This window comes from Dipodomys spectabilis, unplaced genomic scaffold (assembly GCF_019054845.1).
Source record: "Dipodomys spectabilis isolate Male_0828 unplaced genomic scaffold, ASM1905484v1 ptg000266l, whole genome shotgun sequence".
Taxonomy (NCBI): Eukaryota; Metazoa; Chordata; class Mammalia; order Rodentia; family Heteromyidae; genus Dipodomys; species Dipodomys spectabilis.
In genome coordinates, this window is record NW_024870943.1 from 53,669 (window position 1) to 70,572 (window position 16,904).

Here is a 16,904-nt window from a genome sequence, read left to right on the forward strand (position 1 = left end):
AGATCAATAGAAAGCCCATGGATTGGCAGATCTTTACTAGCCATACAACGGACAAGGGTCTAATATGTAAAATATACTTGGAACTCAAAAAATTAAACCCCCCAACAACAAATCCTCAAAGAAACAACTGCCCAATAAATAAGTGGGCGAAAGACTTAAAGAGAAACTTCTCTGAAGAAGGAAGAAGGATGGCCAATAGACACATGAAAAAATGTTCAACATCCCTAGCCATAAAAGAAATGCAAATCAAAACAACATTGAGATACCACCTCACTCCAGTTAGAACGGCAAAAATCAAGAACTCTAACAACAACAGATGCTGGAGGGGATGTGGACAGAAAGGAACCTTACTTCATTGTTGGTGGGAATGTAAACTTGTTCAATCACTTTGGAAAGCAGTATGGAGGTTCCTCAAAAGACTTCACATAGAACTCCTCTATGACCCAGCAATCCCACTTTTGGGCATTTACCCAAATGTTTACAAACAATATCACACTAAAGCTACCAGCACAACTATGTTTATTGCAGCATTATTTACCATAGCTAAGATATGGAACCAACCCAGATGCCCCTCAGTAAATGAATGGATCAAGAAAATGTGGTATATATACACAATGGAATTCTATGCCTCCATCAGAAAGAATGACATTGTCCCATTTGTTAGGAAATGTAAAAAATTGGAAAAAATTATATTAAGTGAAGTAAGCCAGGACCATAGAAACATAGGTCCCATGGTTTCCCTTATTTGCAATATCTAGTATATGTATGAGTCAAGCGGAAAAGGTCAGATAATGTGATGTCAGGAAAATGAACCCTTAGATATGTATTTTAAGGTTTTTTTCTTTCATGCATGTGTTTCTAACGCATTTATAAGATTATCTCTTTGTTGCTTTGTATGTCCCTCCCCCACATTATAACCCCTGCTTTCACTATATTTGATGTCAGTATAACTTGTGGAAGAGATGGGGAAAAACCAGTTGTTTAAGAATACAGGTGGACCTGTTGCAACAATGAGAAGTACAAGTTGTCATGTCCAAAAGGAGCTTTACAACGTCGGTTTGGGGGGGGGGGAAGGGATGGAAGGAGAAGGATTGGGATTGGGGGGGGAGGGGGGAGGCTGGGAAGGGAGGTGAAGGGTAAACAAAGGAGGAGGCTGCAATGCTTGGTAAGAAATGTACGCATTATCCTGCCCATGTAATTGTAACCCCTCTGTACAGTATGTTCACAAATAAAATAAAATTAAATTTAAAAAGAAAAAAGAAAAAAATTTGACACATTCACGGGATCACATGCACTTATTCCTCAATATGCTGGCTGGGGAGTGGGTCCCAAATGTCCCCCTTTCCTTAACACGGAGCCCACATTTCACAGAAGAAATACCAAGAAGATGAACTAGGTCCTCGATGGGCATGGTGCGGGTGAAGGAGGAGGTGGATGACAGAGAAAGAGAGGGGGCAATTTTAGGTTCAAATGCCATTCTAGAGTGCTGATGTGAACACATTGTTCCCAGCCCCGGGACAATCAGGATTCATCCTCACTTGTCATAAACCAGGACAGACTCTGTGAGGAAGAGGAAGTGAGGAACCAACAGGGCTTGGGGGTGGAGGGCCTAGAACCGCAGGTTTTTTCACTTTCCTAGCCCATTCCTATCCTTCCCTGTGGCTTTGTCATGCATCCGGGTTCAATCCAGAATTCCTGCTTCTAAGGTGATCCCTTACCCAGAGGGTGGAACCTGGGGTCTCTTCTGCAGTCTGCACCTCTTCAGTGGCAGTGAACACAAGTGCTCGCCTCTTCTCTCAGGATGTGCATGGCAGGGCGGGTCATTTCTGAGATGCACATGGGCACTTCAGAGCTGCATAGGTCTCCTTAGATAGGGGTCCAGGAGAGCGGCAGTTGAGGTCGTCTCCGCGGGAGCAGTGATTTTCCCTTCACCTGGGGTGGCAAGCCAAGTTCTCAGTAAACTTTTTCTTTCCCCCCATGTGACAATTATCAAGACACTTTTCACTTTTTCGTGGGTGCATCTCCAGGGGCCAGGGAGTGGTGCAGTCGCTTACCTATCCTGGATGGCAGTAGGCCAGCAGGAGACACTGAGGCCCAACTTGGGATGACTGTCTGTAAACAACCTCAGCAGTGTGTAAGCCATGTGTCTCCCAAAGTTTCTTACCCAAAGTGCCCCTTCTCTTTTTTTTTTCCAGTTCTGAGACTTGAACTTAGGGCTTGGGCACTATTTCTGAGCTGCTTTTGCTCAAGGCTAGCACTCTACCATTGGCACCACAGAACCACTTCTGGATTTTCTATGTAAGTGCTGCTGAGGAATTGAACCCAGTGCTTCTTGCATGCTAGGCAAGCACTCTACCGCTGAGCCACCTTCCCAGCCCTCCTCATCTCAGTCTCCTTTTGTTTTATCATCATATATGCTGTTAGAAAAGAAAAATGGAACCCTGTACTGATGCAATCTCAGGAGCCTGATATCAGAGAATCAAGGTTCAAAGCCAGCCTGGTGAAGAAAGCCCATGAGATTCTTATCTCCAATTCTTATCTACACTCTCTGGTGGTGGAGTCCAGTCTGGAATAAAAGAGCTCAGCAACATCATCCAGTCCCAGAGTTCAAACCCCTGGACTGGCACAAAAGGAAGAAAGAAAGGAAATAAAAAGAGACATTTCTGTACAGGAATTTCTTTGGCAATAATGGCCATTTTTTTCTAAAAATGTTTTCATCCCTAGAGAACCCATTTGGAGATTAGAGGTAAACATTTCATGCATATTCCTGAAAGCAGGGTGATCTCTTTTCATGCCTGGTCGTTTCTGAGGAGGTAGCTTCATTCTCTCATTCCCTACTCATTTTCATCATTAGCAGTGGTGATTTTGAAGCAGAAATTTGTCACTGTGCTCAGGAGGGGATCAGCAGTGACTCCTCCCCCTGGGTATCTGGTCTACCTCATTGCATGTGACTCCATTCCTCAGCTGGATTCTTCTGGTCTTGCTATCAATTCCTCACATTATATCTTAATATTACCTCTGATATTGGTTCCTTTATGGAATCTATGAACTAAATTTTTAGAAATTGTTATGAGAATGACTAAAATTCTACCAACCAATTAGTTGAATTTACAGAGTGAGATAAAAATACTGAGCATACCAATTATTATACATGTAAAATTCTCTCATTCATGATTCTAATACTAGTACACTTTTCAAGGAATTTGGTAACAGTTAATTGACTAGGTACAACAAATAAACCTTGCAACCAAACACTAGAGCTCGATGTGGTGTATGTTAAATCAGTCAAACTTAACCCATTTTCATATTTTCCCTGGAAGATTTGTTCTGTGCCAGAGATAATATAAATCTGGAGTGAAAACATTTAGAGTTGGTTGCTACTTTTATCACATTTTTTTTACCTATTTCTATGTATTCCTCCCAGACTTTCTACTTCTAATCGACACATAACCAAAATTCTTTTTTTTAGGGGGGGGTCCAGTCGTGGGGCCTGAACTCTAGGCCTGGGCGCTGTCCCTCAGCTCCTCAGCTCAAGGCTAGTGCTCTACAACTTGAGCCATAAGGCCACTTCCAGCTTTTTTCTTTTTGCTTATGTGGTGCTGAGGAATCGAACCCAGGGCCTCATACATGCAAGGCAAGCACTCTACCACTGAGCCACCTTCACAGCCCATAACCAAAATTCTTAATTTTTCAGATAGCAAGTGGTTTATTTGGTGCAGAAGCAAGTTGGTTTTTTGTTATTAAACAGATCTTAATTTGATTATTTAGTTTCAAGTTAAAATCCTCTTTATAGCCCAAATCTGTTTTCAAATGATTGAAGAGAAACCATCAGTCCTATCTTATTATTAGAAAGTACAACTGACAAACTTTAGGCAAGGTTTTGGTTAACTTCAGGACTTACATATCAGATTACTGTCAGGTGATTACTACTCAAAGTACTTTTACAAATGTGAAACCATCTTGACTTAGGAGAAGGTAAATGGGGAGGATGAGGCAGATGGAGGAGAGGCACACAATGGTGAACAGGTACATACATAAAGCTGTGCATTCAGTACATGATTTTGGTCACATTTTCACAACATGATTATTTTCTTGTATATCTTACTAAGTAAGTGTGTAGTAAAAGACTAAGCCTATATATCAAAGCAAATTCAATAAAACATTCATTTTCAAGTTTCATAAATATATGCAATTCTAATTATAAAGTCTCTACAACACATCTGCACATTTTCTTAGACTAACATAATACACAGACTCATGGAAGTCTCCTGTTAAGTAGTTACTTTTGCCTAGATTTGAAATTATTTTCATAAACGTTCAATGAAACCACAAACAAAGGTACTGTAACGTTTGGAAACTTCCCAAGTTTTAAAGGGGGGAGAGAGATAGGGTGGGAGAAGGGATGGAGAGAAGGAAAGGGAGAGAGAGAGAGGGAGAGAGAAGCAACAATTCTGTAAATGAGGAGGGAACTCACTCCTTTACTTTCTTTTGCTTTTCGTGTCAGTTGTTTGGAAAACACTAGAAGCACACATGAGGTTTTCTATATATTGTCCAAAAACTTGGTCTTCTGATTTTAGCTTCAAGTTTTCTTCCTTAACTGCATCTAATCTTGCTGAGAAATCTTCAAGTCTGTGTTGGAGTTCCAACACATAATTAATGTCGTGCTTTTTCCTCCAGTTCCACCTGATTTTCAGCATCAACATCCATGTCAACGTTCATCATCCTGGGCACTGAACTGTGCCTCAGACAGAAAAATCCTGATGAAAGGACCTCAGAGGCACCCGGACGGGGGGGGGGGGGGGGGGGAATCTCAAGATCATGCCTCTGGCCAGGGACTCCAGCACCTACTGACCAGGCTACATCTTCTTTATGCATTCATCCACAGTTGAGCCTGTGACTCCACTGCACTGAACCTGGCTGACTTTGCTCCACATGACCATGTTCAGTTTCACACATTTCTCTGCAGACACCATGGAGCTTCGGGGTTGTTTCTTGGCTGTGGTGAATAATCCCACAGTAGATATTGTGTTCAAGAACCTACATATTCTTGAGAATATGCTTACATATTTCATTTTCCATTGCTTTTTTTCTGTCGGATTTGGGGTCTAAACTCTGGGCCAGGGTGATGTTCTTCAGCTCTTCAGCTCAAGGCTAATACTCTACAACTTGAGCCACAGCACTACTTCTCGCTTTTTCTGCTTAGGTGATGCTGAGGAATTGAACCCTGGTCATCATTCATGCAAGGCATTCAGTCTACCACTGAGCTACTTTCCCAGCCCCTCATTTTCTATTCTTTTTTTGTTTTATTGTCAGTAATGGGACTTGGACTCGGCCTGGACACTGTCCCTGAGCTCTTCAACTCAAGGCTATGGCTCTACCATTTGAGCCACTGTGCCACTTCCTGCCTTTGCTGCTTATGTGGTGCTGAGGAATCCAACACAGGGCCTCCTGCATGCAAGGCAAGCCGTCTAGCACCGAGCCACCTCCCCAGCCCCTCTTCTGCTTTTTGAGACAGGGTCTCAACTGTGTAGTCCAAGATAGCCTTGAACCTAGTATCCTCTTGCCTCAGCCTCCTTAGTGCTGGAATTTCAGGTGCATGTCATTAAGCCCAGCTGCATTTTTTACCTAACTGTTCATTACTTCCATTGTGATCCCAAAGAGATGCTTAAATGCCTTGATGAGAGGATCATCTGCAGGGAAGCTCTCAGTCACTCTTCCCCTTCCTGTGGTGTGGGGCCTATTCTTCACCTCAGTGCAGCTTCCTGGTCTGCCATGCCCTGGGAGAGGAGGCCTCTGTGCCCACCAGGGTTAGCTCATCTTATAGATGTCACTGCACTCAGCACATGTGACATCATTCTGCTCCGTGCACTGGAGCTAGGCAGTAGAAGCACAAAGGGGAGAGTTTGCAGTCCACTGCAGTTGTTGCAATCGGAGCTTTGGGGTTAGGACCCTATCTATGCAGGCTGGCTTAGGAGGGTGTCCGTTGCTCCCATCCTGATTTCTATAAGGAAGTGAGCGTCTCGCTGCTGCTTTTCCCTTCACGTGAACACACTTCGAGTATTTGATACACCTGTTCTCTGATTCTGCTGGGAAAAATAGCCTCACCCAGGGGCTTACACTCACAGCTTCTATGGGGATCCACTCTGCACTTCTGTCCTCACTTCAGGCCCAGTTATGGTTCTTGATTTTTTTGGGCTTATGGATGTATCCTCAGCCTCCCCCTGCTGTGCCGATTTGTGTACTGTTTTTTCTCCAGCTGGGGTGCTTAGGAAGACACTGGAGTTGGCTCTAGGACTCACTCTCAATTCAGCATGAACTCATCATGGGATGTTGAAACACTCATCCACAGACACTACTTTCCTGTTCACCAGCACTGGCTCAGGACTGGGAAATAGCTTACAGCCCATGTGTAAAGACAAACAAAATTCCCTGATTTTTCTCCACATTTCCACCACAGTCAACAGAAAAGCTTTGGCCCTGAAAAGCATGTTCATTTCTCCACACTAGCAAGGAAGCATTTTCTTTTTTGTTTTTTTTTTTTTTATCTGAGACTAGAATTTCAACTGGGTATCTGATTCTTTTGCTCATTGGCTGGTGCTCTACCACCAGAGCCATACCTCCCACCCCGAGCATTTCCTTATGCAACAGCAGACACAGCCCGGCCCCTCTAATTCAGTTCACTTCTTACCCTAACTTCCCCTGCTGCGGATGTGAAGGTCCAGGTTGCTTGCCTGTGTTTCTGACTCTGCCCCGACCTGGAGCTGATCAGCTCAAAGGAATCAGGACCAGGGACAAATCCTCACAGGTTCACCATAAAGGATGCTACTGAAAAGATTTGTATGGCAAGACCCGGGAGCCAAGAGCCTTGTCTACACTCCCTATGCTCCACGAACCCTCACATCTTCAGCTATCTGGAAGCTCTCCAAACCCTCTCATTTTGTTCTTTTTTTTTTTTATCCAGACTTCATTGGATGAGGAAGACTGTGTCAAAGTGTAATCAAGAAGAAAGGGTGTGACAGGGTGCTGATATGGCCAGGCTGGGGGCCTAGCAGCGCCTCGGCCTGGAATCTTTGGACCACTTATTGGCACATGGGGCTGGACCCATCCCGTGACAGGTCTTCGGATGTACCATCAGACACTGGTCAGGATTCTGCTGCGATGGCTCTGAGATGGAAACGCTGGGTCCAGTAGTTATCATGGCCCTCTTCTGAAACAAAGCTCAGGTTCTATAGCCTGCATTCCAGAGGTAGTTAATGAGCCAGAAACTGTGCACCCAGACCCACCTGTACAGTCTCGGGTTCCCGTTCACCCATGGTGTTACCCACAGCACAGCTGTGGATGCCCCTATGTGCTCATTGCTATTTTGAGAATAGTTCTTACTATGTAAGCCAGGCAGGTTTGAAGTCACTATTCTTCCACATCAGTCAGCTGAGTACAGGGATTACAGGTCTGTATCAGCATACCTGACTTTTGTTTTTGTAGTAATAGTATCCTATTGTTTGTTCTCTCATCATCACCATTAGCCACAAGCCTTGTGTTTAAATGTCTGCTCCGCCAGCCATCCTCTTAGCTCTGTGAGCTGGCCAGAGTTTCTGCCTTGTGCTGTGCCTCACAGGACTGACGCTTTGAGCCAGCTTCCTACCTAGTACGATTGCTTGGAGGGTTCAGTGAGGTCGCAGGTGTGTGTACCTTGTCTAGGTCCTGGCCCAGAGCATGCATGCATGCATGCTATGCAGCCGCTGCTGCTAAATGGAGTATGTGGTGTAGTAGCCAGTGGTAAGCAGGGTGTGTGATCTTACATGAACTCAGAAAGTGCGCTGTTTATATTGAACTGTGAGCTCCAGGTCAGAGGAGGGCATGGTGAGTGTGCTGAACATCTGCTCCCAACACTGTGGAGCTCCCTTGAGTCTGGGATTACTGACATTCTCCCTCCTTATTTCTCCTCAGCTTTGGCTGAACAGGATCAAGAAGCTGTCCACCACTGCCTTGGCCCTTGGAGTGGAAAGGACCCGAAGTGAATTCCTCTCCTTCCTTAAAGGTGGGGACTCTTGAGGCCCAGTGCAGTGGGGGTGCCTGGAGATGGCTTCTGCTTAATGAGAGAAGCCCACGGCAGGGGCCCTGGATGATGAGGTACAGAGGCAGAGGTGCAGGAAGACAAGCTTTATGTACTGCAGGACTGTGTTGAGGGGAAGGCTGAGGAAGAGGAAGGTGGAGGCAGGATGTCCTCTCGGAAGTCTGCTGGAAGGCAGCCGCAGTCCTGGAGTGAGACTCCCAGCCTGAGACCTGCCTTGGGCTCTACAAGGTGGAAACAGTAATGTGACGCTTACTACAGACATGGAGAGCATTCAGTCCATTTAACACCTAAATGTCGGCTGTGAGGACAGTCTCATCAGACAATATTCTGCCTGCCTGGATGGAAAGAACTGGGGCGGGGGCTGGGGGGTAACGTGGGAGCTTCAGACCAAGAGCCGCCGGGGGATCCTGACACTTGGGGTCAGAGTTCTAATGGGCGTTATGTTCCTTCTTCTCTGGACTTGTTGCCTGGGAGCCTCTCCAGTCACATGTGGCAGGTGCCGTGTCTTTGGGAAAACGAAGTGCTGTCCACACAGAAAAGCAGAAGCCTCAGCCTCACGCCTGTAGAAAACACAGGATTGGCTTTTTAAGTGATTACTGCAGCATGATTGTGGGCTAGAGCAAAATGCCAGGCTGGCATCTTAGAGGACAGCAGTGTAGTGTCTCGGTTCTGTATGCGGTGCTCTGAGCCCTGGGTGCTTCTTTTCCTGTGGTGAGTCCTAGGTCAGAAAGGAAGAATCCCTGAGATCGCCGGAGCCCCAGCTTGTCCTGCCTAGCCCTGAGGCCTGAGACTGTGGCTGGGCTTGGCACTGTTTTTGGGTGGGAGCCAGGCAAAGGGGCCGGTGGTTGTGGGCAGGCTGGGGGAGGGGCAGCCTGCAATGTCTCCAGGAGGCAGTAGCTGAACCGAGTCTGAACCGATAGAAAAGGATTTTTGGCAGAAGACAGTGCTGAGAGTGTAGGCTGTACCTGAGCAGGAAATCTGCATGCCACTGTGTTGCACAGGATGAGACTCAGTCTCCCCTCCCTGAGGGGTGTAGAGTGGCCCTGTCACGCAGTGCTCCCCCACCCACCCACAGCTCGTATCTTTTTCTCTTTGCTGGCCATATGGGAAAACTCTGGGTACTGACAGCTAGCTTGTGCATCTTGGGGCTGGGATCCCAGGGTGCAGGAGCCCCAAGAAACTGGAAGTGGCACTAAGCTCCAAGTGGTAGAGCACTAACCATGAGTAAAATAGCTCAGGGACAGCACCCAGGCTCTGAGTTCAATCCCCAATACTGATTTTCTGCTGCTTCCCTCCCCCCAAAAAAGGCATTATAACAAGGATCCATCTGCTTTAAAGGTTTCTCCGCCAAGGCACTATCAGCTGTAAGAAGTGAGTAGTTAGGGTATTTAATGAAGTAGAAACAATGGGAAGGTAGATACAGTCTGGTAGGGACATGACGAGGCAAGGTGTATACTGTGTGCAATAGTGGCTACCATCATGCCTGGACTCCGGTGTGACCCAGGAACAGAAGTCAGATGGCGACTGTCCTAGGCATCAGTCAATATTTACTCCCAGATCTAACCGGGCATGAGAGCTTCTGCCCAAAACTTCCCCTGGACAGGAATTTCTTGACCCTTCAGGATTCCCCTGTTTTGATCTCAATGGCCGGGCTTCTCCAGGCTGGATCTTTTGCGAGGATGGCAACCACAGTGTGGCATGCTCTACCAGCAGGAGGTGCACAAGGGGTGGGGCCCGGAGCCCCCAAGCTAAGCATGCAGGGTGTGGGGGGAAGCTGACCTCCCAGCCGGTTCATGAGCTGAGTCACACCTTTGTGTCACAACCCATTTTTCCTGGAAGGCTTTGTTAGGAGCTTCAAGTCATCCCCACGACTGAGAGGTGAGTGTGTCTCATCTCTCCTTCATATTGAGCATAGTCACTAGAGGCTGCTGTGAATGAAGCCAAGTCAGGAGCTGGCTGTGAGCTCTTGCCAGCAGGTGTGCGGTGGGGGAACAGGAGTCGAGGGGTCCGGCCACAGTGTGGCAAGGACACAGGGGACAGGAAAGGGATTCCTACAAGATGGTGGCACAGAACTGTGGGTGCTCAGGAGAAAAGGAGGAGACAGAGATGGAGAAAGACCTCCTAAATGTGGGAACTCTCCAGAAGTAATGAGTCCAGACAGGGATGCATGTCAGCATGATGATGGGTGTCTGTGCTTCCAGTGTACTGCAGGGGTGTGTGGGGTGCAGAGCCTAACCTTGATCAAGCTGAGTGACAGCACCTAGGCCCAGAGTTCAAGCCCCAAGGCTGACCAAAATATAAAAGAAGAAAAGCGCGTGGAGCATTGCTGAGCGCTTGGGTCCTGTCCCTGAGCTTTTGTGCTCAGGGCTGTTGACTGTCCCCGGGACATCAGTGCTAATTCTGGCTTGCTGTCACCCTGCAATTCATTAATGAGAACAAAAGGGTGGAGGTGGAGAGCCTTGGACAGGAGGCCCCTCCTCACATTCACCACAGCAGCCCTGGCCTGCACCCCAGGGGCTGTGGTAAAGTGACCTCATAACAAGGGACATGAGGAGCACTGCAGGAAATGTCACAATAGTCAAGCAAGAGACTTTCTCAAGGAGCCTTCGGGTATTTAAAACAACTTCATATAAAAAAAAGGTGCTTTTCAAAAGTTCACTTAATGTCCTTGTTGAATTATCAGAGAGTCTAGAGATATGTAACATAGACTGCCAAGGAAAAGAAAGAGTTGTGAAAATAAATTATGTGAAAGAAATAAGCACGGACAAGACTAACGGAGTAACTGTCAGGAAGAAGCCTGGATGTTTGTGGTCAGTAGGACACCAGCAGTACTCCCTTTTTTTCTTCCTTCCTTCCTTCATTCCTTCCTTCCTTCTTTACTGGCTTGCCCTCTCTCTTCGCTGTCTGTGTCTGTCTGTGTGTCTGTGTCCCTCATTCTCTCTTTCCTTCTTTGTACCAGGCCTGGAGCTTAAAATCCTGGCCTCCATTCTGTCCCTGGGAAGATTTTGCCCAAGGCTAATGCTCTACCACTTCAGCCACAGCACCACCTCCATGTTTGTTTGTATTTTTTAGTGGTTTATTGGAGATGAGAGTCTCAGAGAGTTTTCTGCCTAGACTGGCTTTGAAATGTGATCCTTAGATCTCGCCTCCTCTTGAACTCAGAACACAGGCATCAACCACCACACCCAGCTGCTATTTTCTTTTCTTTATTTTTTTTATTGTGAGAATACCCTACAGAGGAGTTACAATTATATGGGCAAGATAACGAGTACGTTTCTTATCAAGCATTGTTGCCTCCTCTTTGTTTCCCCTCCCCATCCCTTCCCATACTCCCGCCCTCCCCCAACCCGATTCCCCCCCACCAAAGTTGTAAAGTACATTTTTTGACATAACGACTTGTATGTCTAATTGTTGCAATGGGTCCACTTGTATCCCTAGTTAAAAGATTTGTTTTTTCCCTTCCCCTCCACAAATTATACCAACATGAAATAGAGTAAAGCATGGGTTATACCGTGGGTGAGGAACATACAAAGTAACATAGAAATCATCTTATAAATATGTTAGAAACAATTGCCAGCTGATATTTTCTTTCCAATACTTTCTTCTCCAGAACAGAAAGGGCTTTAAGAATGATTTGCTTCATTGCATAGGGAACTATTAAAGAAAGAAAGAAAGAAATCAAAAGACTCAAAATGGAATTAGGAAAACATGTTAAGTGAGTTTAACCAGTTTATCTTGAATTTGACACCATTACCAATTAATGGGGCAGATTCTCTGGAGGAAGTTGACATGACCTAATAAGCATTATTCAAAATCTCACATTTCCACATTCATATAATTTTGTGGGCCAGCACAAAAGAGACAGATGGACACACACACAGATATACAGAACACAAATGCACAGGTGTGGACATGTATGCACACCTCTATCTCTCAGCAGATGACTTTTATCTAGGTGTGGAGATTGTTGAATGACCAAGCAAAGTTCAGCAGAGATGCAATCGTGGTGGTCCTCAGGGGAGGACCGCTTTCTTCTTCTTTGTGCAGGTGAAGAGGAGGCTGCAGGGAGTGGAGTGTCCACTCATGAGCAGGAAAGGGCTGAGGGATGGGAAACAGCCCATAACAAACACCGTCATATGGTGCAGTACAGGGCTGGGGTTGTAAATCACAGACAAGCAAATCTGACAAATGCAGGACATTGTATAAAAGGAGATAAAGGGGCTCGCCAGGAGGAAGATGATTATGGTAGCTCTGGACTCCAGAGAGGCTCTGGTGGAGATGCTGATCTGGATGTGTCGCATTCTCTGCTTGTGTCTGTACAGGACGAATAGCATGGAGATGCTGGCCCAGAGCATGAGCCCCAGAAACAGAACATCAGGCACTGAGACCATGACTACGTAGAGCACATCAGCAGCTGGCTCCTGATGCATGGAAGAACAGTATCCATAGGCCTTTAAGCTCGTCATGTTGTCGTGTTCTTTGAGTCCGGTTGTGAACTTGAGATTAACAATGCTCACCAGGAGGAAAACCCCCCAGCTGAGGTAGACAGTGGAGACAATGTGCTTGTGGGCTCTCCCCTTCAGCCCTGCCCACCTGGAGTCCCCCTGACTGATACTGACAGCAAGGAATATGCTCAGGGAGCAAGTGCTACTGATCGACACCCCCCTGCCCACTCGGTGAAGATAGAAGACCATTTTGCACCCCACATCATTGAAGAAATTTCTCCAGCCCCAAGCAAACATGGTTTGGGGAACACCCCTACACAGAAGACTTAGGAAGTTGGCCACAATTAAGTGCCTAATAATCAAGTCTGTGGTTCTCATCCTGTTCCCCTTGCAGGAAAGGAATAGATAATGGGAGAGAAGAGACAAATTACCCAGAAACCCAACCACAGTCTGGGCTAAGAGGATCACCCCCATAAACACGTGGGCATCTCCCATCCTCTCTGTTCCTTGAGTCTCATTCAGAGGCTCTGGATTGGAAACTGAGGCCTGCATGGTGCCAAGGGAACTCAACATTCTCCATCCAGCATTCAGACCACTGGAAATACTCTCCTACTGTCTCTCATATATTAGGAAAAATCCCATTCTATTCATCCATCAGGAAGAAGAAGATGGCATGTTCAGGGAAATGGGTGAACCTGGAGAAATGGCATTAAGGGAAGGTGAGTCTGGTTCTGAGGTGAAGGCGGCTGCATTTCTCCTCTGTAGAATCAGATCTAAGATTCTAAACAAGCAAGGCCCTAGGGGCTCAAGACTGTAATCCTAGCTACTCAGGGGCTGAGACCTTGGATTCCCAATTCAAAGCCCGCCCAGAGAAGGAAAGTCTCTGAGACTCTTCTCTCCAGTTAAGCTACAGCGACCCGAAAATAGATCTGTGGCTCAAAGTGGTAGCGGCCTAGCCTTGAGCAAAAAGGGAGGAAGGAACATGGGCAAGTCTCAAGTTCAAGCTCTCTGACTGTCTAAAGAAAGAAACTTGAAACATGGGTGACATGTTCCCGGGGTCACATGCACTTATACCTCAATACATTGGCTGCAGGAGTGGGTCCCAGGTGTCACCCTTTCCTCAATGGGACAGAGCCCACATTTCACAGAAGAAATACCAGGAAAATGAACCAGGTCTGCACTGGGGATGTTGCAGGTTAAGGAGGTGGATGACAGACAGATAGAGTGCAATTTTAGGTTCAAATGCCATTCTAGAGTCACTGATGTGAACACATCATCCCAAGCTTCTGGACAAGCAGGATTCCTCCTCACTTGTCCTATACCAGGACAGACTGTGAGGGGAGTCGAAGATAGGAACCAACAGGGCTTGGGTGTGAGGGGCCTAGAACCCCAGTTCTTTTCACTGTCCTAGTCCATTCCTATCCTTCCCTGTTTCTTTGTTATGCAACTGGGTTCAGTCCAGAATCCCTGCTACTTGAAAGATTAAAAATTAGAGTTACTTTTTACAATTGCTAACTGCTGATTTTGCTTTTGTAAACTTGCTTGAGCTAACACCAACCCCCTCCCTGGAAATAAGGAATTGGGTAGAGTCTCAGAGCCCAGATGTAGGCCCCAGGACAAGGTCTCTGGTCATAGATAAAGAACAGACAGTTTGTGTTTTCCAGTTCCCGTTTAGAAATTCCTCAGAGGGGACCTTGAGATAAGGACCATCTGGCAGGAACAGAAAACTAGGCCAAATATCAACCAATCACAAGCCTGTAACTATGTGAACTCCCCTAACCCTTACTGTCCAAAGTAACCACCCCCCTTTGAGTCCCCCCACGCCAGTCCTTTTACAAAGAGTGTTACAAAATTTCCCGTGTAAAAAAGGAATGACTGCTGGGGTATACGGTGACCTCTAAACGGGCCAATCCCGGGACGCCTTGTGTTAATCTTGTGGTCTTTGCTTTTAAAAATCCCTGTAACCGCTGCTCAGGGCTCTCTCCCTTCCCAAGGCAGAGAGTCCATTTGCACAAACGTCAAATAAACTCCTCTTGCTTGTTGCATCTCCCGGTGTAGAGTATGAGTTTCTGGGGCACCCTCCCGTCGACGGAAATATCCTAGGGGGCTAGGGTCTTTCAGTGGGCGCTCGTCTGAGATACCTGCGCCCCCAGACCCCAAATTCCAGGACCGGCAGGAGGTAAGATAGAACTCTTGTGTTTCTCCTCTTCTGTGTTTGTCACTTTCGTTTTGCATTCTGGGATCCAAAAGTGCCTGTACAGGACCTGTATTCTGAATTTGGGCCAGTGGGGGAGGCAGACGTGCCCTGAAACCCCTGGTCCCCACCATGGAGTTCCACTTTCGGGTGGTTTGGAGGAATGACGAGACCTGAGTGTCTCTCTGTACTGGGGAGTTAAGGGGCGACCGGCCACTCCCATCTGTAGTTTCCTTCCTCATCTGTAGTCGCTCAGCTGCCAGGCGGCGTTTTTCTGGTTCTATCTGTCTCTGTTTAGTGTTACTTGTTTTTAGTGTGTGTTTTGTATTCTCTATAGAGATGGGACAACAAGTGAGTCCACTCCCAGGACACCCCTAGACCTTGTCCTAGTTCGTTTAAAAACAAAAACTGCTGGTTCTGCCTTTGTAACTTGCTTGTTTGTCAATTATGAAACTGCCACTGACCACCTGCAAATGGCCCCAGTTAGATCTCAGCCTCGGGCCTTGGCTGGGGGGGAGGTGGGTCTGACTGTGGGGGAGAACCTGGCAGTCTGAGGAGACGGCCGCTAGGGATTATTTTCCCTTGCCCCAAGATGACTGGGGAATTCTCCTCCGCCTTGGAAGGCCCCTGAGTCAACGTTTGCAGGAATCTAAAAGAAAAATCCTCCGGAGGTGAGTAAGGGGGTTGAGTCTCCTGGTAAGTAAATGATGGTGAGATGTCGCCCCATTAACTGAGACCTGATTTTGTCTTTGTGGCCACTTGTGTGTCTTGTTTACTTTGGTGTGTTTTCTGTTCTGTTTCCAGAGGTAGGGAAGTTTTGGGTGAGCATGGCAGGCTCATTCAGCAGACTCTGGAGTCAGCTTGCTGAGTGGGAGCAGCACAGAGTTTTGGTAGGGATAAACTGGGTCCCATTAGTCCCCAACTCAGCCTTTGGTTCTTGTCTAGTTCTGTTTTAGAATTGGTACCAATTTTAAATGTGGATCCTTGGTTTTTATGTTTATCTGTGTTTTTGTTATTTATTTATTTGAACATCTCTGGGGAAATAGGAGTTCCAGCTGGGCTCCGTCACAGACCTGCTATGCCCACCCTCTCTGTGAGGCATGGAAGGTTACTGGGCTAGTTTGGTTCCCTTCAAGCCTCAGGCTGCATTTTCTCCTTGTGGAGGCTGCCGGCAGGGAGGGTGTAGAAGGCTGTGTGCCTGGTTTGGACTTTTTCAGCTAGTCCTGACAATGTAACAATTTGTAAAGTGCTCTTGTCTAAAATTGGATAAAAAAAAATCTGGCCAGTTTAGTTTTAGGTGACCCCCTCCCCCAGCCCTCCTCCAATGGAAGGGATTCAAAAGACTAATTAGTGAATTGTCTTGCTAAACAAGCAAGCTCTGGGAAAATGAAGCCCAACAAAGTTACCGAGTTTAAAAGAAACACTGTCCTAAATTTTTGTTTAAGAACTTTAAAAGGTGTACGTACAACTGATTTTGATTTTTGTGCGCTTTAAGATCTGTGTGAGTGTTTTGTGTGTCTGTGAACATGTACAAAGATAAAAATTTTCAGCATGCTGTAACAATTGGGTGAGTTTAAATTTAAGATTCAAAAGGTTATGAGGTTTGGACATTAACAAAAATTTAAAAAAAATCTTCATAGTGTTTTAAATGACTTTTTAAGGATTCTTTAACTCGGAAAATAAAAAAAATCTGGTATAAAAAAACTAATATTTTAAAATGCATAAGACTGTTTATACTGTAATCAAGTTATCTGGCTTAACAAAAATGCATTGGCTGTTTGAAATTTAGTTCCCTTGGCTAAAATTTGGGGATAAATATTAAAAATTTAAATGTAAAGGTTAATTTAACACTGTCAAAGACTGTACCTGTTCTGTCTGCCTAAAACTGTGTATTTCATTCAAGAACCAACAGAAGACCTGTCTTTAGAGGTAAGGGGTGAACAGGCAGAAGTGCAGATCAACTCGTCATGCATGGTGGGACAAGTCCTGGGAGAAGTCCACGCATGATAAAAGAAGGTAAGCTGGCACAAACGCAGTTCATCTAACCCTAAAGAGTCAGATTGGGTGTGTGCCCATTCCATAGAAGGGGCTGAGTGGCCCATCTTTGTCCTCTCTTTTCCCTGCAGATAGACACTAAAAACATGATGGTTAAAATGAGTGATGTGATGATCTGATTAGTATTGCTAAAACT

The 16,904-nt window shown here is 46.1% G+C and overlaps 1 protein-coding gene and 1 pseudogene across 1 annotated transcript; both read right to left on the reverse strand.

Annotated features, from left to right (window-relative positions):
• Nucleotides 1-4,478: 4,478 nt before the first annotated feature.
• LOC122125881 lies at nucleotides 4,479-4,722 on the reverse strand (annotated as a pseudogene).
• A 7,365-nt stretch (nucleotides 4,723-12,087) lies between these two features.
• LOC122125510 (vomeronasal type-1 receptor 4-like) lies at nucleotides 12,088-13,071 on the reverse strand. The gene has a single exon (XM_042700052.1). The coding sequence runs from the start codon at nucleotides 13,069-13,071 to the stop codon at nucleotides 12,088-12,090; it is 984 nt and encodes a 327-aa protein (XP_042555986.1).
• Between the last annotated feature and the right edge of the window lie 3,833 nt (nucleotides 13,072-16,904).

Excerpts from the sequence above, each read along its gene's own strand:
- LOC122125510 (XM_042700052.1), bottom strand. The coding sequence starts at position 13,071 with ATGCAGGCCTCAGTTTCCAATCCAGAGCCTCTGAATGAGACTCAAGGA.